At 44.2% G+C, this 20,877-nt stretch overlaps 4 protein-coding genes, 1 long non-coding RNA gene and 1 pseudogene across 5 annotated transcripts; 4 read left to right on the top strand and 2 right to left on the bottom strand.

Moving 5' to 3' along the window:
- The first annotated feature begins 2,402 nt into the window (after positions 1 to 2,402).
- Positions 2,403 to 4,322, top strand: LOC120294837 (polygalacturonase inhibitor-like). The gene is given in 2 exon segments (XM_039315539.1): positions 2,403 to 3,026; positions 3,029 to 4,322. Coding segments are annotated over 2 exon segments (987 nt in total). The 5' UTR covers positions 2,403 to 2,443; the 3' UTR covers positions 3,433 to 4,322.
- Positions 4,323 to 6,183: 1,861 nt separating this feature from the next.
- On the top strand, positions 6,184 to 8,369 carry LOC108961088. The gene is made up of 2 exons (XM_018877604.2): positions 6,184 to 6,721; positions 8,040 to 8,369. The coding sequence occupies exons 1-2, from the start codon at positions 6,486 to 6,488 to the stop codon at positions 8,194 to 8,196; spliced, it is 393 nt and encodes a 130-aa protein (XP_018733149.2). The 5' UTR covers positions 6,184 to 6,485; the 3' UTR covers positions 8,197 to 8,369.
- A 1,599-nt stretch (positions 8,370 to 9,968) lies between these two features.
- On the bottom strand, positions 9,969 to 11,070 carry LOC120294843. Its single transcript, XR_005552191.1, has 3 exons — positions 10,649 to 11,070; positions 10,558 to 10,601; positions 9,969 to 10,469 (listed from the first exon to the last, which is right to left on the bottom strand). It is a non-coding gene; the product is annotated as an uncharacterized LOC120294843 (long non-coding RNA).
- A 332-nt stretch (positions 11,071 to 11,402) lies between these two features.
- Positions 11,403 to 14,953, bottom strand: LOC120294838 (annotated as a pseudogene).
- A 4-nt stretch (positions 14,954 to 14,957) lies between these two features.
- Positions 14,958 to 16,218, top strand: LOC104445646 (polygalacturonase inhibitor-like). The gene is made up of 2 exons (XM_039299733.1): positions 14,958 to 14,982; positions 15,075 to 16,218. Exons 1-2 carry the CDS (start codon positions 14,958 to 14,960, stop codon positions 16,106 to 16,108), a joined length of 1,059 nt encoding a protein of 352 aa, XP_039155667.1. The 3' UTR covers positions 16,109 to 16,218.
- A 108-nt stretch (positions 16,219 to 16,326) lies between these two features.
- LOC120294840 (U-box domain-containing protein 25-like) lies at positions 16,327 to 19,356 on the top strand. The gene is made up of 2 exons (XM_039315544.1): positions 16,327 to 18,243; positions 18,672 to 19,356. The coding sequence occupies exon 1, from the start codon at positions 16,635 to 16,637 to the stop codon at positions 17,124 to 17,126; it is 492 nt and encodes a 163-aa protein (XP_039171478.1). The 5' UTR covers positions 16,327 to 16,634; the 3' UTR covers positions 17,127 to 18,243; positions 18,672 to 19,356.
- Positions 19,357 to 20,877: the final 1,521 nt, after the last annotated feature.

The raw sequence follows: 20,877 nt of genomic DNA, 5'->3' as shown, positions 1-20,877 counted from the left end.
GAGCATTTGATTTGCAGCATGCAACCCCCAGGGGTGCTGAAAACAGATTCCTAAACCAACAGTGTCATGAAAAAACAAGCAATTTCTTAATTCAATCCGACTAGATCATCAAGACGATGGGAACGGATCGGGCCTAGCCACAGTAACGCAAATCAGGGGATGATCCCTTGAAAGAGTAGTCCCAGGCCCCTTTCGACAGTCAACTATGGACAAATCTTTAAATGCCAGCGTAGGCCTCCTTCACTGGCCGCTTCGCATATGCCGAGCCACATGGAGGAATGAACATGGCATCCGTAAATAAGGTTGAAGGAGAGATAGCTTTCGTTCTTGACCGTTCCAAGTAGCGCCGACTATGGAAAAATTGTTCAATCTAAACGTATCAACAATTTGTCATTATTACCATCGCACTGAGTGGCCCTACTGATTTCGGGTTTTTTCCCCTCACGAATGGGAGAAGTTCGAATCCTCAGCATGTTGCAAGTGAACTTACCCATTTCACGAGAATAGTGGTTTCCTCCGTGGGCCCCAGGGTTTACCCGCTAGCTACGGATTTCCCTGAATCAAAAAAAAAAAAAAAAACAATTTGTCAATATAATATTTTCAACTAATTATCTACATAATAAGTTCAGGACTAAATAAATAAAATTTCATAAGATTTAAGACTTAATTAATACAGTAAAAAGTTTAAGATTAAATTGACAAATCAATAAAAAATTTAAGACTGAATTAATCGATGTATAATAAATTTAGAACTTTTTGAATAATTATCTCCATCAACCATTTGTATATACACTTTTAGTTGATTTTGTCATTATGTGTGTATCTTCACTTACATTAAGTCAGTAAACCTTTTGCTATATCTGGACTTCTTTGTACTTTCATCAAATCAAAGTTCTCTTTCAATAACAAAAGACTTTTTCCTTTCCTAGACCGAAATGATAAAAATTTTGTGTTCTTTCTATCTATTGTGAATGTAATTTAGCATGAGTGAAATAAACAAAACAAATAACCGAAGTGTGAGAGTCAAAATTAACACCATATCTTAGAAAATCATGAATTCAACGTAAGGATGGTTTTAGTACCTTTGCTACTGATCCACGTTGGGTTGAGACGATGAGGACTAAGTTTGATAGTTAGACTCTCCACACAATGAAACAAATGAAAATTTTTCACGTTTTTGCCTCTAGATTATTAAGTAAGGATATAAGAATGGGTGATGATATTGAGATGAATTTCCATGCTTGGCAAAATGAATCCAAAGTGTTTTGAGACATCATGAGCAAGATGGGGTTCTCATATCCAAAATGGCTCTTACTTCAAAGTCGCGTTAGCGCGTGGGCCCACTAATATAATTTACTCTTAATTATTGCTAAGGATTTGCATTCTTAAATTATAGAACAGTAATTCCACCAGCAATTCTTCAAAAGAATGGGAAAAGAGCGTATACTTTGCAATTTAGAAAAATTATTTGCGAAGAGATATATAATATATATATATATAAAATATATATATATATAAAAGAAATTATAGAATTAGAAGTAGAAATAGTCTTAAATGGAGAAAATATTAGGTAGGTGAAACACTCCACGTAGGTGAAATGGAAAACCATACAAAAGTCGACACGCGTCGTCCACGTGTAATTCGGGTCCCACTCTCAACAATTTTTGCTCTCCCCTCTCCTTTGTTCTTCGAAAATATTGGGTGGTCCCGGACCACCCAATCAATATTTTCTCACCTCTCTGCACACACTCTGACGCTCTCTCTCCTCTGCTCTCCTCTGCAGACCGTCTCCCTCCTCCCTCTCCTGTCTCTCCCTCTCCTCCGCTTCGTTGCAGTGAGAACAAAATCGCGGAGGGTTCAGAGAAAAAAAAAACAAAGGTTCAACCCCTCCGCCTTTGCCTCCACCGGTTGCCTCCGTCGCCCTCGACCCTACCGCCGACGCCGCCGACGCTCCTTCGCCTCCCTCTCACGACCTCCGCTCCGCTCCGCTCTCTCTCTCCCTCTCCCCCCTTCGCGAAGTCGTGCCTCTCTTCCAGCGAAGCACGATGCCGACGCGCCTCCGCCTTCGCCCCCAACGCCGATGCCAATGCCCCTTTGCCTCCCTCTCGCGACCTCCGCTCCACCCTGTCTCTCTTTCCGCGGAACGCCCTTGCTGGCCAATTCGCTGTCAAAGGACAGCATAGGAGAGAGAGCATCAGAGCGTGTTGAGAGAGATGGGCCAGAGTCTATTGAAGAGAGGACAGAGGAAGAGGGAGAGCCAAATTTTGAATTGCTGACGTGGACGACACGTGTCAATTTTGTATGGTTTTCCACTTTGCCTACGGGTAGTGTTTCCTACCTAATATTTTCTCGTCTTAAATGAGTCCAAATCCAGCAAACCTTCCCCAGTTGCCACACACGACTTCCTCCTATAAAATACAACTCTCCACCACTACCTTCAACAATGTCTCTGGCCCGCCTCCTCCTGCTCGTCCTGCCCCTCCTCTCCTTCCTCCTCCGCCCCGCCTCCGCCATCCTCTGCCACCCCGAGGACAAGGAGGTCCTCCTCCGCATAAAGTTCTCCCTCGACAGCCCCTACCTCCTCCCCTCCTGGAACCCGGACACCGACTGCTGCTACTGGTACGGCCTCAAGTGCCACCGCAAGACCCACCGCGTCATCTCCCTCTTCTTATTCGCCGCCGACCTCCCTGGCCAAATCCCCTCCGCCATCGGCGACCTCACTTACCTCCAAGACCTCACCCTCCACAAGCTCTCCAACTTCACCGGCCCGATCCCAGAGTCCTTCACCAAGCTCAAGTACCTTAATTTCTTGAGACTCAGCTGGCTCAATCTCACCGGCCCAATCCCCTCCTTCCTCGGCCAGCTCAAGAACCTCACCTACCTCAACCTCTCCTTCAACAAGCTTACCGGCAGCATCCCCGACTCTCTCTCCACCATCCCCGGCCTCGGCACCGTCGGCCTCGACCGTAACCAGCTCACCGGGAAGATACCGGCTTCCCTTGCCAACCTCAAGGGTAACAACCTCTACTCATCCTCTCTCACAACAGCCTCTCCGGGGAGCTCCCGGCGACCTTCGCCGGCGTCGACTTCGGGAAGCTCGACCTTTCCCGGAACAGGCTTCAAGGGGACGCATCGCTGGTGCTCGGAAGGAACAAGAGCACGTACCACATCGACATCTCGAGGAACCAGTTCGAGTTCGACCTGTCGAAGGTGGATTTTAACGAGAGCTTGACGACCCTGGACATGAACCATAATAAGATATACGGGTCGATTCCGAAGGCTATGGCGGGTCTGGAGCTCCAGCTCCTGAACGTGAGCTACAACCGGCTGTGCGGGGAGATTCCGGTGGGCGGGCGGTTGCAGAGCTTCGATTACACGGTGTACTTCCACAACCGGTGCTTGTGCGGTGCTCCTCTTGATAGCTGCAAGTGAAAAACAGAACTGAGCCTAGCCGATCTTTAAGATTTGAGCGGACCAGTTTGTAAACTTGCGTTATTTCAATAACCATGCTTTTATCAGAAAACAAAAGGAGAAAATATTGGCTGATCCTAGACGAGAAAATATTGGGTGGTCCGGGAACTCCACATCACATCAGCGTGGTCCCCGGCCACTCATGAGGTGCCATGTGGAGGGGTGGCCTCACTTGGTGTCTTCTGCCTTCTTCCCATTCTCTCTCCTCTTCCTAGCCTGCCGACGCACTCTCTCCTCCTAGCCTGCACGCTCTGTCTCCTGTGCAACTCGTTTGGCTTCTATCTCACTTCGCTGTCCATCGCCGATTGCCACCGCTAGTTCTTGTGCAATTTTACTACTCAAGAACGGTTAACTAACATTTACGAATGGTGATAGTTAAGGGCCAAAATTTGAAATCCACTGTAACGAAGGCGGTGGCACCCAAGGCGAACGTTGTTGCTGCCGCCAAGCCCAAAGCAACTATGAAGCAGAAAGCTGTGACGGGTGTGAAGCCGAGAAGCTGAAGTTGAAGCCCGCAGCAAAAGCAGTGAAGACTTATGCAAAGGCGATGCCCGGGAAGAAAGCTGTAAAGAAGGTTGCTGCCGCGAAGGTGAAGAAGAAACCGGTGAAGAAGCCGAAAAGCGTGAAGCTGCTGGTGAAGAAGGCCAAGAAGGGGGTCGGTGCTGTGTAGGGGACGGGATTTTAGACGATGATTTGGTTGTATATAGAAAATGGTTTGGCAACATTTGACATAGCCCTTTTATTTTTTTCTTTTTCTCTTGGCTTTTAAATTGTGCTAACTCCATTCTTGTTAGCGCATGTTTCTATGTAAGCTTCTACGGAAGATTTTATTAGATGGTTGTGTTTGATAATGGGGAATCGAAAAGCTCTGACTTGTGTGGTGCTCAAATGGCGGTTTCTTCTTTTGCGTCTGGCCTTTTTTCCCTTTCTCGCCACACACTAACTATACTTTTATTCTTGGCGATGTCAAATGAATAGAGTTATTAGTTAATCTCACATGACAGATTCCAAGTGAAATGGTGTATTGGTATCTTGTGGACCAGACGAAACTAGATCCGCAGAGTGTTCGTCTGTATCGATACTCTATCTCTCTTTTGCAGCAACTTCTCCAACCATAAAAAAAAAAAAAAAAAATTATGCTTTCGCATCTATTTTAACAGCAGAAGAGAAGTGGGGAGGGGAAGAATAAGAAACTTTTCGCAGCGCATTCGTTCTGAACTTATCTGGAGACAGAATGCTTTTTAAAAGTTCCATCTGCTTTTGAAGCTCTCGGGGATTTTATTTTCAATTATTTGAAACCTCCAAAAACTATAAATTGGTCGAAGAAACTACTGACTTTTGGTGATTCTGCATTGTTTTCATTCGGGTTCTCTTTGTTAGGAATGATATCAAGCTCATACTTGCTCCCGAAGAACTTTGAGAACCCGAAGCTCTGTTGAGGGCGGTCATCGGCCCCTCTGCCTCTGCCTCACTCCCTTTCGAGCGCGCGAGGGGCGGCCTTAATGTGATTTGTCGGCGACGGTAGGGGAGCGGCCGTTTGACGAACGCCGGAGCAACAACAAGCGCGAATCAGTCAAATCTAAGAGCAAAGGAAGAGATTCAATTTTTGAGAGCATTCGGTAGAAAGGAAAGAGGTTTGCTCTTCGTTCTTCTTCTTCAAACAAGGAAAGTACGAAGAGGAAAGAGAATATGAGACAAAGAAAGAACTGTGTGCACAGCAGGAGAGAGAGAGAGCATATGGGGCTAGTGTGTGCAGGTTACTGAGAGAGAAATGAAATTAATTTTATGCATAAATTCGTTTACTGGTGAGCAGGTCCCACACCTCCACGTGTCGCTTCCTGAGTGGTTGGAGACCACGCTGACCTGGTGATCCGGAACCACCTAATATTTTCTCATTAACTCCACTCCACTCCACGTGAGTGGTTGTCAGGCTTCAAGCTAATTTATTTTGCAATGCAAACAACGCGACTCACAAACATGACCTGATGATCTGATTGTTCTTTTATTAAACTCTACGACCACAAATTAACAGCTTTGTCCATAAAATCAAATATGATTTTATTATATTTTCATTACAAGGTGTAGGAAGTAAAGAAATTTCTTTTTTAGAAAAAAAAAAAGAAACTCTTTCCATCCGTAGCATTTGCCATCAGACATTATTGGGATTCCTGATATGCTCGAATGTTTTATTTAAAAAGGGGGTTCAAATCTTAAACCTGAAAAAAAAAAAAAAAAAAAAGATTCAAATTTTAAACCTATGAAAAGAATGATGGACTGACTTTCCACGTAATATAGCTTAACACGTCCATTTCGAGTATAATCAAAGGCGGAGTTAAAACTCCAAAACTCATGCATGTGCATTTCCAACATGTCCTTTCAAGATTTGGACACCGCTGCTCGCTCTGCCAGTGGGGGCTAATAGATGAGAAAATATTAACCGCAGCTCTGAGGCCAACTCAGCCAAAAAGGAGTCCATTTATTTTGCGACACGTGTCGTAAAAGGCCCCACAAGTCTGTCTCCCCTTCTCCCTCCCTCACGAGAAAATGTTAGGTGCGCCCGCCCAATCAGGATGCGAAACGTGTCGCCACCTGGAGCCTGGGTCCCGCTTTTTGCCTTCTCCTTCTCTCTCTTCATTAATCGCTGCGTCCTTTTCTGTCTTCTCCCGCCCTTCGAATTTGAAGTGCCCTCTCTCTTCTCTGTCTTCTCCATCAAGCCGCACGAAGTCTCTCTCTCTCAAAAATCTCTCCTTCCCAATAGCCCGCCGATCGCATCCGGCACGACGCCTCCGCTGTCCTGGAGACATTCCCTCAGGCTGCACGAGGCCCTCTTTCAAATATCTCTCAGGAGCCCGCCCGTCGCATCTCGAGTTCCGCCATCGCCACTCCCTCAAGCCGCACGAAGCCTTCTTTAAAAAATCTCTCCCTCCTAGAAGCCCGCTTGTTGCACCCGAGCTTAGATCCGCCGCCTTTGACACATCGCCTCCGCCTCCGCTATCGCCACTCCCTCAAGCCGCATGAAGCCCTCTTTCGAAAATCTCTCCCTCCCAAGAGCTCGCTCGTCGCAGCCGAGCTCAGATCCACCGCCTCCAGCACATCACTGGTGCTTCTGGTGCTTCCTCATCCCGCCCCGCATTCATCGTTGGTGCTTCTGTGCTGGGTCTATAGTGTACTCATCCAACACTATGGCCGTGAGCAAATGGGTTGTGCTCACACATGGTAATTTCATCGCCATGTGCGAGCTCTTTGCAAGGTTCGAAGTTTCTTAGTACGAGTACCCGAACTCCAAGAATGTATATTTGGTTGTCCTTGCCAATTTTTCATATATGGCCGTCTCTGTCTTGGGACTGTTGTCGTTAGGGTGTATGCTGTGGTTGTGATGAGGAGGTTTGATCCCAACATGGAGGTTAAGGTCATCGATAGGTATGGAGCCATCCATTTCCCTATGGTTGTGATGAGGTTCAATTCCAATGAGGTTGGATCCTCATTTTATTATGATCTCTGGAATATCAAGTATCTGAGCAAATTTAAGTGGGATGAACCTGCAAAGTTGAGCCTGTATTTTTTAGCAATTCAAACCCGTTGTCTGTGGCGTATGTTTAGATTTATCATGGTAGGATATATGTCATTGTGGGAAACTCAATCCTAGTTTAGGGACATGATGTACCTTTTACTTGCAGTCAATAGGAAAATTTTGAACTTGATTGATATAACATGTGCCATTAAGCACGTCAAAGACAGAGAGATGCAGAGAGAAGCCAGTGACACCTACTCCCTCTCCATTTTGGCTAGCAGAGAGTGCTTGAGATGGAACCCATTTCTCCACATTTCCAGTGATTTACTTTTATACGTACGGAGTTTGTGAAAGAATTCAGAAACGCTTGAATTTGAGATAATGCACTATATAAATGTCCGTATGGTTACACAAGCATTGCTCATGACTCGTTTGAATGTTTTTTTTTTTAATTACAAGTAGGACAGGAATTCTTTCAGATCCATCATTAGATCTTAATATAGAGGAGTTTGAGCACTTATAGTTTATGACATCACCTAGTATGTAAAATTTGAAATGAGAGTGTCTGTCTGTTTTTTTCTGGGAGGGATAGAAAATGGGTTAGAATGATCACCTTACATCTTGTGTCCAGGTTAAATAACTTCCTTAGACATTGAGTAACTTCGTAATATGGATGTTGCCACATGGTAATGAAAGCTATGCAGCAAACTAAAAAGGGGAGAAAATGTGATCAACAGATTATGAGGCCAAGCAACCTATGACAAGAGAATATTTACGTTTGAATTTGATGTTATCATCCTTCATTTGTTTTTCCTTATCTGCATCGACCAATTCACTATACCTTACTTCCTTTGATTCATGAACATTGGTATTTTTTCTTTTCTCTTTGGCGGTGATGGGTTTGGTACAAAATGCTCTTCGGGTGCTGCCGGGAGGGGGGAGCGTGTCCGCTTATGAGTTTTTTGCCACCATTGTTAGTGCAAATGAAAGCAAACCACGCATGATGCTCTGTTCTAAAAGGGCTGCTATTTAATTTGCTTCATGTTCTTGTTTAAAGGTTTGAAGGGATCATGACTCTAAGCCAAGGGCAAGCAGCATTGCTGACATTTTGCTCCTGCATTGGCCTTGCTAGCGTTGGCCTGATTCCTACAATAACTGTTCTGGACATTCGTAAAAACTGGTTTTGGATCACTGCATTGAGGCCCTTAGCGTAATTGAAGATTGTTTTCCATTGAAGAGTTTGAGTTCTAGTGTTCCTCATCTTGGAAGAGTGGAAGTCATGTGTGAATAGGCTAAACCCTTGATATGGAGGTGAGCAATGAGGAAGGAGCTAATTAAGGTAAAGATGATAGTGGCGGAAGACTAGACGCTATCGGAGATCGTTGTTCGGGGATTGATCAGCAAGTTGAGCAGATGAGGAAGGAGTTTCAGCTCAGTGAGAAGGGCATGGTTTATTTAAAAGGCATATTCAAGAGATGACCAACACCCTAGCACGGATGGGGTGTTGGTCATCCAAGACTTGTAGCAATACTTACTGCAGGGCCATGCTGTTACTAGGAAGCTTAATTCTAATGGTAAGGTCAATACTATGCAGACTCTACACAACCTAAACGAAGTTATTGATTTTCTTATTGTTGCCGGATTCCTAAAAAAGGTTCATTCATATAGCTCATATATGTAATGTCATGACCATCTAGATGAGCCGCCTCAATTTGCACAAGCCTGGAAGAAAATGCTAGAAAGCATTTGCCCGGTTGGAGAGCATTTTGATGGCCATGATGGATGGGGTGAGTATTGCTGCGAGATTATTTTTTTTTCAGCTGCAACTTTTGTGTTAATGACAAGCAAAGAATCAATTTTTCAATTTCTTACTACTTATGAGGTGGACTACGGTTAGATGATGTTTTTACCTATTGTCATTTTTTTTTTTTTTGGTTGGTGTTTTGCTTAATTGTTGATGGGGCACCAAACAAGTTCCCATCGTCTAAACGCATCAATTATCTAGTTGAATATGACAATATGCTGTTTTAAGAAGCTTCTTTGTATATTTTCTTCGTTCTACAATAAGCATGTGGCAGGTTTTAATGCAAACTCAAGTCACTTATGTTCATTCACATGCACGATGGTGCAGTTGCTTTGATTGGCATAGGTTTTACTGTTGTTACTAGTTTTAAAGAAGCAGCATACCATGCTTGGCTTTGGCTACTATAACTCGATTAGGGAGATTGGGAGGGACAAAACAACACTTGTGGAGCTAGCCAACTGATTTTGCAAGTCCATTGGTTTGAAAAATCCTCTTGTGCTATTCCGAAAGACAGCACCGAAAAAGGGTTTGGAGGATATTCCGGCATCCGAATTTGCAAGCGATCCTTGTTTTGGTGACATCCGAGCCTTGGATAAATATGAATGGCTTTTTCATGTTGGTTCAATGCTTATTCAATTAACTTTGTTATTAGAGAATAGTGCTTGTCATTAATAAAGAAGAAAGTTATCAACCAAGGATAATCAATTAGGAGACATGGTGTTCCCGATGTCCTGCTTCTTCTCTACTTCCATGGTCATTATCTTCAAGCTCCCTGTTTCATTTGTCCTGCCAATGTGGCATAGATTTCCTAGAACTTGTGGTTGAGCTTCTAAATGTGGAGTTACTCTTGCAGATTTATGAAGTGTTTAACCCGATATCAATTCCCTTGTTAAATCAATACACAAGACTTGATGTAATGAACAATTTCGTTCATAATGTGATTATTAACCTGTTGAAACTTGGCACTTTGAATTTTGAATCACATTGATGCCACTCACTTCTTTGTGCAAATTTGACGTTTTCCCCAAATGAAAGATGAGTTAATGTGAGAACAAGTTGAACAACATACGATGGAGATCAACTCTTGAAATTGCACTTTGAATTTATAATTTATTCTCTTGAACTATTGAATTCTCTCCTCCATGAAAAGTCTTCATGGAGATACCACATTCATAAATTAAATATCAAAATTCTCCTCGTATTGCAATTGACAAATGAATCTCTTGTTACACAAAGTAAGTAAAGAAACCAAGATGAAATTTACTTACATTAACAAATGAATATTTCATCCTTCTAATGTTTACAATTCATACTTCAACTACTAAGCTAATAGGACACATGTTTGCGTTCACAAAACAAATTCCGAGAAAGAAATAAATCCAACATGTTTTATCTTGTGTAGAAGCATGACATTGGCTTGGTCTTGTTTGAAGAGAACTCTCTCGACTTTTTGCAACAGTTAGTCCTTTTTTGGGATTACAGGCTTGTTTTTCTCAAGTTTTAGAGCAGTTCCGAGCAGCATTTTGCCTCACGCAGCACCTGCAGTCAGGTATTCTCCTGCAGGTCTTAGTTTTAACTTTCTCAGAACTTGCTTTGACCAGAGCAACTGAACCGGCAGACTTTTCAGCACTTAATGGCGAAGGAACAACATCCAGAGTACGTCCGACATCGTTGTTACTTGTCCTGGAAAAACCGACAATGGAAGAATGGACAGTGTGAAACATGGTGTAGGCTAGAATCACAAAAAGCAAGTTTCATCTCAGAAACGTACCGAGATGGCATGTTTGCGGTTCCTTTCGATAATGGACTTGATATCTAAAAAGAATGATAAGCATGTCAAAAATCTGAGAAAGTATCGTTACCAAAAGAAAGAAGTAAACTGAAGAGCACCTTGCATAATCACCCAAAAATATAAGAAAAAAACTTAGTCAATGGAGCAAAAGCCTCCACATATGAAAAGCCAATACAACCCATGAAAACAATAGAGGAAGCAAACAAGTCAAATGCCTTTCACTTTAGCCCATGAGTAAAAGGAGGCCGAATCAACAAGAGAAAGCTTGTTATACAGGTTTTCTCCGGTAACCAAGTTGTTGTAGGATATATGGATTGTATCCTGATTATATAACAGGAGAATGCATCAAAAAGTATCAATTAAAACTGAACAATGGCTTGGGCATGGGAGGGTTACTGCCGTGTACTTAATCAAGTATAACATTTTGTAATTAGAGTTAATACCTTGAAAAACCCCAAACTGGTACACTTGTGACAAATTTATCCAAAACTATTTTTTTGACCGCCAAAAATCCTAAACTGGTATACCTTTGACAAATTTACCCCAAATGTAATTTACCCCAAACTGATACATTTGTGACAAATTTACCCTATTCTAGTTTTTATTAAATTTTATTCTCATAAGTTAAATGATACGTGATAATTGACCAGTATACCAATTTAGGATTTTATGTTTCGTTTGTCACAATTTACAATTTTTGTAATTTTTTTGTGATATTAATCCAATTTAGTAAAGGGTATATTTGTCACAAATTTACCATTTTGGGGTTTTTTTGTAGTCGAATAAATTAGTTTGAGGTAAATTTGTCATAAATGTACCAGTCTAGAGTTTTTTATAGTCAGTCGGGATAAATTTGTCACGGGTATACCAATTTACGGTTTTCCATAGTCAAAAAAATAGTTTGGGTAAATTTGTTACAAGTGTACCAGTTTGGGGTTTTTCAGGATATTAACCCTTGTAATTATCATGTGTATCGCTAGTGTTCAGCTTTGGCTTTAAAAGTAAAAGAAAAAATCCTCTCCTAAAATTATCAAGGTGTGGTACTCCCTGAAAGTAAAAGTAAACAACTAGGTTGAGTAGCATCCTCTTCCATGCAATACCTATAAATAATTTCAGCCAAACAAACTAATCCATCTAATGATGATAAAGCAGCCAAGAGGGGCTTGAAACTCTGATTACGAAAGGTATGAACAAATGCTGTTCCTAATATCTAAGGAAAACATTATTGTTCATTTCAGAAGCTTGGCACCACAATCAATTGAATCTGTTTAAGAGGGCAATTGATAATAGTAGACATTACGGTATATCTGTACTAATTGCTCAGATTTATTTTTCATTCTTTGTATCCTCACGAATTATTTTTGAATTCTTTCAAAAGAAAAAAATTGCACAGTTATTCACCCTTCAGCAAAATGAAGTTTCTAGCTAACATTGTCATCATAATATATCAAGAAAGCACAAAGCCCAGAAAAGCAACAAGAGAGGGTGCGTGGAATTCAAACCGTACAAGTGAGAAATATTGAACTTCAAAACATCATTTTCCTCGACTTTGAAATGCGTCTTTCAGAACCTTCAGAAAATCCAATGGATTGTCGACCTTTTCCTGTGTAAGTTCGACAAAAAAATCCGAAGATCCCATGCAGATTTTCGATGAATTCCTTCCTGATTCATGCACCAAATCTCGTACCTACATAAATAAGCATGTGGAAGCACGATTACATCAAGACAAGACGTACACATTCAAAACACCTAACTTGAAGCTATTTATGGTGAGTAAAAAAGAAAAGAAACCTGTTCATTGTGGAGTTCAAAACTGTGACAGAAAAGTCATATCTAGATGTAGCAGTTGCATCTGAATTCACAAAATCGAAGAACTCCTCGAAACAACGAGCATACAGACCACGATCATGGCTAGATCCTTCCTGAAAAGCATCAAAAAACACCATCATGTCAACTTCCATATCAGAATTTTGTGGAATGACATGGTGGGTGAACGTGGTTCATCATAATGTTACAAAGGCCCCCGTTCAGATAACTATGATTGCCAAAGATCAAACCAATGACAATAAGATCTAAGAAATGCAAGCAGCAGAACTTTTAGCTCCTTAAATATTTGGATATTTAGCTCATAGGGAGATAATATTCAATGGGAGCATGTTTGAGAGAGAGACCATAGTGTGCATCTTTCCTGAGTTACTTTGTCCATAAGCAAATATTGACACATTAAATCCATCCAAAGCTGATTGAACCAACAGTTGAACATCATTAAATATATCAGCTGCACATGCACCAGTCCTACCGTAAGATAACAAACCTCCATGCAAACCACCAGCCATGTAGCTAATATATACCAAAAAATTTTCAAATGCTGCCTGTTATGTAACAAAATTAATCATTTTCTAGCTCACCCTGTCCAACATGAGGTCCATACACCCTATCGAATTCATAATCTTTCTTAGGATTGGTACTGGTCTCATCACTAGTGTCGACACGGATAGTAATCAAGGAATTCTACAGCAGAGGGACCTTCGTCTTCAAATAATGATCTTGAACGACAGAATACCTTTATGTTCCCTGAAATTAAAAGCATCTTCAAATCATCATAGGAAAGGAAAATACCCATAAATTTCTGACCAAAAAACTTCGTACAGCCTCAAAAAGGGAGGACTGGAAATTGAAGAGAAGAGCTGTTGAAACAAATTATTATAGTAAGAGAAGAAAGCACACAAAGAACAGAGGAATTCCCTATCTTGATTGATTTATGTGCTTCCATTAGAGAGTAACCAATTGAACTATAGTCCCTCAGCAACTAACTAACAAATAGCCCAACTTCTAAACCAAACAGTTAATTAACGTGTGTGCACCTCCTGCACTCATAGCCAACCAAATGGCTTGAAGATGATCTGTCCTTCTCACTCAAAACACTATTAGTATAACTTAGGTCGACCAATCAAGTGATTGGGCAATCAATGGTGAATTGATGATGTGAAAGGAGTCCAAATGGAAATTATATCATGGGTGACTGGACTCTTGTCTGAAAATCATATTTCTTGGGAGTTCTTCCATAAGTTTAATCTAAGAGACTCAATTTCTATGTAACCATCAATCAAAGTATCAGACTGATCCTAACAAAGGAGGAAGAACATACAGAGAGTAAAAAATCATTTTCGTTCTTGATATCTAGTCTCCATTTACAGATTAGCGAATCTCTGAAGCATAATGAGTCCTTAACTAACAAACAGCTCAATTTTTCAGATTAACAACGATCAGAAATGCATCACAAACTGGCAGCTGTTATCTCAAGTTAATCTGCACTTCATCGCTAAAACTCTATCAGTCATATTCCAACTCGATCTTACTCGTTAAACTCAAGTTTTGTTCTCCTACTACACACTGCAAAATTGCCATACAAGCAAGCTATCTCTACCCATCCATCCAACAGGAACATCATCCCGAAAATGAATTGCAATTCAAACAAAAATTGCAATAAATTTTCTGAATTATCAGCTCATATCCAAGTACTTCCACTCCACGTGCTTCGTGTGGAAAGTGGGAGAACTCAATTAAGAAACCAAAGACTGACCTTTGGATTTCAACAACTCATTGAACAACTTCCTCTTTCTCACTGACGAGCGGTGCTATCCTAGCCTCACCTTCAAGGGCGACTTGATCTGACACAAAGCACAGAACCTGTCAAAAACCGAAATGAGAAAGCAAACGTGCGTCGAGGCACAACAGACGCCGCACCGCCTCACCTAGTTTCCGCATCTTGTCTGCGAGAACGCTGAGGTAGCGCGTCACTCGATCGAGCTTCGCGTTGGAATACTCCTGCACTTCGCTCGCCTCTTGTCTCAGCTCCAAGTAATCCTGCCTCGCAAGCTGCATCCGGAAATCGCTCTTCTCAGAGTTCGGCAACAGAGAAGGAATCGACCGAAGCAAGAAGCAAAAATTCGAAACAGGCAAATCCCCCAACTTAATCGGGAGCCAAAACAGAGCGCGAGAGACGATCGAAGAGTTTCGGAAAAACCTGGACATTGTCCGCGAGCCGCTGGACCTTGGAGGCCAGCAGGAGCTGCGAGGGCGGCGGCGGAGATCGAGTACCGCCGGACGAGGGGGGCGCTCGGCTGGTGCTGGTCGTCGGCGTCGAAGGAGGCGGAGGTCGACGACGACTTCCGCGGCTCGAAGCCGCTCTGGACCTTGGAGGCCAGCGGGAGCTGCGAGGGCGGCGAGGAGGCGGCGGTGGCGGCGGCGGAGATCGAGTACCGCCGGACGAGGAGGGCGCTCGGGCGGTGCTGATCGTCGGTGTCGAAGGAGGCGGAGAAAGATTTTTGTGAGAGAGACTTCGTGCGGGGGAAGACAGAAGAGAAAGGGCACTTCAAATGCGAAGGGCGGGAGAAGGACGCGGCAAAAATTTGACTAAAAATAAAAGTGGGACCCGGCTCCACGTGTCGACATGTGTCGTATCCTGATTGGGCGGGGCGCACGGTGACGTGGAGCGCCCGGCGCACCTAATATTTTCTCGCTCCCGGACGAACCACGACTTCCTCCTATAAATTACAACTCTCCACGCCTCCTCCTCTCCTTCTTCCTCCTCCGCCCCGCCTCCGCCATCCTGTGCCACCCCGAGGACAAGGAGGTCCTCCTCCGCATAAAGTCCTCCCTCAACAACCCCTACCTCCTCGCCTCCTGGGACCCGGACGCCGACTGCTGCTACTGGTACTGCCTCAAGTGCCACTACAAGACCCACCGCGTCATATCCCTCTTCTTCCTCGCCTACGACCTTCCCGGCCAAATTCCCTCCGCCATCGGCGACCTCACTTACCTCCAATCCCTCACCCTCCACAAGCTCTCCAACTTCACCGGCCCGATCCCAGAGTCCTTCACCAAGCTCAAGTACCTTAATTTCTTGAGCCTCAGCTGGCTCAATCTCACCGGCCCAATCCCCTCCTTCCTCGGCCAGCTCAAGAACCTCACCTGCCTCAACCTCTCCTTCAACAAGCTTACCGGCAGCATCCCCGACTCTCTCTCCACCATCCCCGGCCTCGGCTACGTCGGCCTCGACCGTAACCAGCTCACCGGGAAGATACCGGCTTCCCTTGCCAACCTCAAGGGTAACGACCTCTACCTCATCCTCTCCCACAACAGCCTCTCCGGCGAGCTCCCGGCGACCTTCGCCGGCGTCGACTTCGGGAAGCTCGACCTTTCCCGGAACAGGCTTCAAGGGGACGCATCGCTGGTGCTCGGAAGGAACAAGAGCACGTACCACATCGACATCTCGAGGAACCAGTTCGAGTTCGACCTGTCGAAGGTGGATTTTAATGAGAGCTTGACGACCCTGGACATGAACCATAATAAGATATACGGGTCGATTCCTAAGGCTATGGCGGGTCTGGAGTTCCAGCTCCTGAACGTGAGCTACAACCGGCTGTGCGGGGAGATTCCGGTGGGCGGGCGGTTGCAGAGCTTCGATTACACGGTGTACTTCCACAACCGGTGCTTGTGCGGTGCTCCTCTTGATAGCTGCAAGTGAAAAACAGAACTGAGCCTAGCCGATCTGTTTGTGAACTTGCGTTTTTTCAATAACCAGCTTTTATCAGAAAAGTAAAGGGGCTGCCTATTGAATCTCGATATTTCTTTCAAGTCTTCAGTGCATTAACTCCCATTGTATCACCATACAAAATTCGACACGTGGCAATTTTGGGCCCACCTGTCAGCGCCCACTCTCCCCCATTAACTCCGTCTCGCCCACAAAAACCAGCTGTTTGTTCGGAGAAAGGATGTCGATTGTCCTCTCTGCCTCCCTCTTTCTCTCTCTTCCCTCTTTCTTTCTCTTCTGCTCCCGATTTTGTATAAGGAAGAAACCAGCGTCCTCTCACGAACGGAGAAGGAATTTCACCAGTGCCCATCTGCGCGCTCTGCAAGGGTCGATCCTTCACTTCATCCAGTGCCCACATTCTAGAGAGAGAGAGGGAGTGCAGTAACGAACAAAAGGGAGCTTTTTTGGGCCGTTCCAAGAGAGAAAAAAATGCGTGGGGCTGAGCCTGGAGCCGCTGGACATGGTGGGCGTCCAGATCCCGCACCACTTCCGGTGCCCCATCTCGCTGGAGCTGATGCGGGACCCGGTGACGGTGTCGACGGGGCAGACCTACGACCGGTCCAGCATCGAGCCCTGGATCGCCGCCCGCAACACTACCTGCCCCGTCACCCGCGCCCCGCTCCTCGACTCCGCCCTCATCCCCAACCACACCCTCCGCCGCCTCATCCAGTCCTGGTGCGTCGCCAACCGCCGCTCCGGCGTGAAGCGCATCCCCACCCCGAAGCAGCCCGCCGACCCCTCCCGCGTCCGCGCCCTCCTCTCCCAGGCCGCCTCCACGTCGTCCGCCACCGCCGCCCCCCGGCTCTCCTCCTCCTTCCGTAATAGACTCGCTCCAAGCGCCGCCGCCGGACTCGTCATCTTCCTCAAGCAAGACGATAGTCAAGGCAGTGGCGGCCACTGTGGCCAGCCATGGACAATACTTGCTCGACCTCAAACTCGGAGCTTTGGTTAGCGCTCGAGTTTCGAGCTCGGCCTCAAGCTATCTCACCGCAAACGAAGCTCAACGCAGTCTCCATCCGGCGGCGCGCCGTCCCTTCTTGACCTGAAGCGGCCATGAGCCGACTCGAGCTCGAGCCATGGCAGACGCAAGAAAAAAGAAAAGAGAAGTGGAGAGGGAAGAGGAGGAGAAACAGTTGTGGGCAGAAACGGAGGGGAGGAGAGAAGGTAAACGGGAGAGAGACGGAGTTAATGGGGAGAGTGGGCGCTGACAGGTGGGCCCAAAATCGCCACGTGTCGAATTTTATATGGTGATACATTTCGAACCCACTCAATATTTTCTCACCTCGACGTGAGTGGTCGTCAAGTTTCAAGCTGATTTATTTTGCAATGCAAACAACTCAACTCACAAATATGGCCTGATGATCTGATTGTTCTTTTATTGAACTCTACGACCACCAATTAACAGCTTTGTCCATAAAATCAAATATGATTTCGTTATATTTTCGTTATAAGATGTAAGAAGTAGAGGTGTCAAAATCGAATCGAATCGAAAAATTTGATTTTTTTGGTTTGATTCTATTTTCAGTTTATTTTCATAAAAGAGTCAATAATTTTTTATTGGTTCGATTTTTATCGATTACCGAACCACAAACCGATAAATTCGGTTTTTCCCTCCCGACTCCCGTCTCCTTTCCTCTTGTGTCTCGTCTTGGTGGGTTGGAGGTGCAATGGCGACGGCGACGGCGACGGCGATGACGACGGCGACGGCGACCCTCCGTTCCCATGTCTCCCCTCGCCCTCTTTCTTTGGTAAAGCTGCGTTTTTGGCCCCTATTTCTCGGTGCCCAGAAGCTCCGAGGGGGAAGAAAGTCGGCTCTGCTCTTCTGGGTTTTGGCTTATGGTCGAGTCTTGGGGGCTTCGATGGTGGATGTGGTTCGACTGTCTTCATTGCGCTTCTCTTCTTCTCCTTCTTCTTCGTCTCTGACGCCGTCCTCTTCGCGCCAGCGTGGTGCCCTCTGCCCTCCTCCTCATAAGCTCCACAGGTGGTCCGATGCTTCTGCGAATTGCTCCCACGGTGGTGGCGTTGCAGGTCTTGGTTTCGGAACCCGAAAGCGATTTGCCTCTTTGAAGGTGCGATTTTTCCCTTTTCTCTTTCTGGGGAAATTCTCTTCTTGGAGTAAGTTATCTTGTGAGGGCTCATTTGAATGAGCTGTTTGTTGTGACGATATCTGTTTTGCACATTACCCTGGCAAGATCATGTTTCGGTTTGAATCGGATTGGTTTCTTTTTTAGTGTTTTGGGGACTGTTCTCTTGTGTATGATTGTCGGAGTCTGTAGCATTACATGGACTTAATGACTGACCAGCATTAATTTGGAGCAGGAAGGCTTGTTAGGAAATGAATGAGTAGAAAGATCTCATCTTGGTTAGGATTCTCGGTGTATGTCCCATATGTTGGGTCTTGCTCAATCATCCTGTACTTTGGTTGGAAATTTGGTTGCTCTGGATGGTCAAAGAAAACCAAGAAATTCCAGTAATTAATCAATCATCCTGTCCACAGGTGCTCTGGTTTCGGTCAGTTTGTACATTGATCCTTTGAAGTGGAACAATCAGGTGATTTCCCATTTAGTGGTATCCTGAACCAATAAGAGAGAACAGCAACAGCTTAGAGCCAAAAAAATGTTTTGGAGGCATGCTGATCATGCGTTCTGCATTCTTACATGGGACCTTAACAATGGAATGCGAGAATAGCTTTTGCATCACTTGGTCGTGGTTCTCACTGTTAAAAGAAGTGATATTTGAACTGAGTGACTAGATTTGTTGCTTTGTGGTGATAATTCCATAATGAGCAGAGAATATGAATTGCTCCTTTGGCACAAGAATGTTTTGATGGTGTCATGGGAACTTTGTTTGTCAGAATAAACACGGTAAGTCCTGTTGATATTGGACCTATCACTTCACTCCTGAATATTTCAACTGCACTTCATATAATTATAGAATCCACGCTCCACATCAGCTGCAACTGGCTTGAAGAAATGCAAAACTTCATCATTGTGAACTGAATCTTGTTACACGGTTTAGTCCTTTTCGGTACTTGTATAAGCAGTTGAGTGGAGAATTTCATTGATGACTGGTAGGAACTCTATGCAATGATTTCAAATATAATCCTTTTTTTCCTCTTTACTTTTGGCAATGTATGAGATGATTTTATATGTGATCTGATGAGTGTGACTGCTGTTTAACAAGTCATCGGCTTGTGAAGCTTGAAGTTGTTGGGCATTGTTTGCTTCAATTGATATAGTCATATGACGAAATTGTTTCCAAAGATCGAAAGAAAAAAAAAAAAAAAAGAACCGAACCGAGCAGAAATTTTTGGTTCGGTTCGGTTCGGAAGATTTTCCTAACGGTTCGGTTCGATTCGATTTTTCAAAAAAACCGAATCGAATCGAACTATTGACACTCCTAATAAGAAGTAAAGAAACAATTTTTTTTATAAATAAAAACTCTTTTCATCCTTAACATTTGCTCATACTCTTAGGTCCGTGGCCATAAGATATTATTGGGGATTCCTAATATGCCTGAGTGTTTCCATTAAAAAAGGGAGTTCAAATCTTAAGCTTAACGAAGAGTAGCGTCGGCGGGAAGCGCCAAAAGACGAAACAGCCGAACCAGCAGTCTCTTTTTTCCGAACCGAAAATGGAAAAGAAGGCTGACGTGGATATGGATATACGGGGCCCCCATATATCCTTATCCATATCAGCCTGATTCTTTTCCATTTTCGGATCAGAACAAAGGGGCGAGTTCAGAGATCAGTGGTGATCCCCAACTCTGTCCCCAGCCTGTAATTTCGATCCAACTTGCTCGGTGGGCCCCCTGAAAGCTCTTCCTCTCCACAGAGCAGACAACTTTCTCCCGTCGTTTCCGGACCACGCCTTTGGTCGACATTATTATCTCGTTCAGCTGGCCCTCCACATCCCAACGTCGGCCAAACGCACGAGCCACGCGCGACACTCAGTGCCCAGCACAGGACGAAGCGTGACCGTCGCAGAGGTCCCGCAATCGCTTGGGAATGGGCAGTACAACAACTACCCACGTGGCGTGAGGTAAAGAGCATATGCTTTGCGTTGGGTCCACTCGGATGTCCATTTGACCAAGTGAGCTCCACAATCCCGGCCGTTGTACCGATGGATCGCCCCGACCCTAATCCTAAGAAATTTTACATCTCCTGATTTTTAATGTGGCTGGATGACAATGGTTTTACTTTTTCCTTAAAAGAGAAGATTACTTTTAAAATGCCCTTAAAAATTAGGCAAGCATTAGAACTATCTCGTGCATAAATTGGACTCATTGAATTTTTATGAGAATAATCTTATTATCAATTACGATATACTATTTTTCATATCTATTTTAAATAGTCCGGAAAAATTATTTACTAACTTGCATTGGTAATGGTACGTGTGGTTTAAAATATCGTGATGCATTACAAGTGAATTACTTACACTTCATTTTTTCTTATTCTCACTTTGGACCCAACATTGATGCCAAATTGCCAATCTAATGTAGGGAGTTTACACATACCCCCAACCGAAGCAAAGGAATTTGCCCCTTTTCAATTTCAATTGAATTGGAGCAATTTGTCCAAGGATATAGCCCTAGGCCTGAAGTTGGAATGAGTCGTAGTCCAGGAAATATAACTAGAACACATTGGTTGTGTGATGATTCTAATACCCACTAGACACAAATTGAAGTACACACCTACAAACCCC

The sequence above is a fragment of the Eucalyptus grandis genome, chromosome 1 (genome assembly GCF_016545825.1).
Source record: "Eucalyptus grandis isolate ANBG69807.140 chromosome 1, ASM1654582v1, whole genome shotgun sequence".
In the NCBI taxonomy this organism is placed as follows: domain Eukaryota; kingdom Viridiplantae; phylum Streptophyta; class Magnoliopsida; order Myrtales; family Myrtaceae; genus Eucalyptus; species Eucalyptus grandis.
The sequence above is the reverse complement of the archived record's forward strand: the minus strand, read 5'-3'. Positions and strand labels throughout refer to the sequence as shown.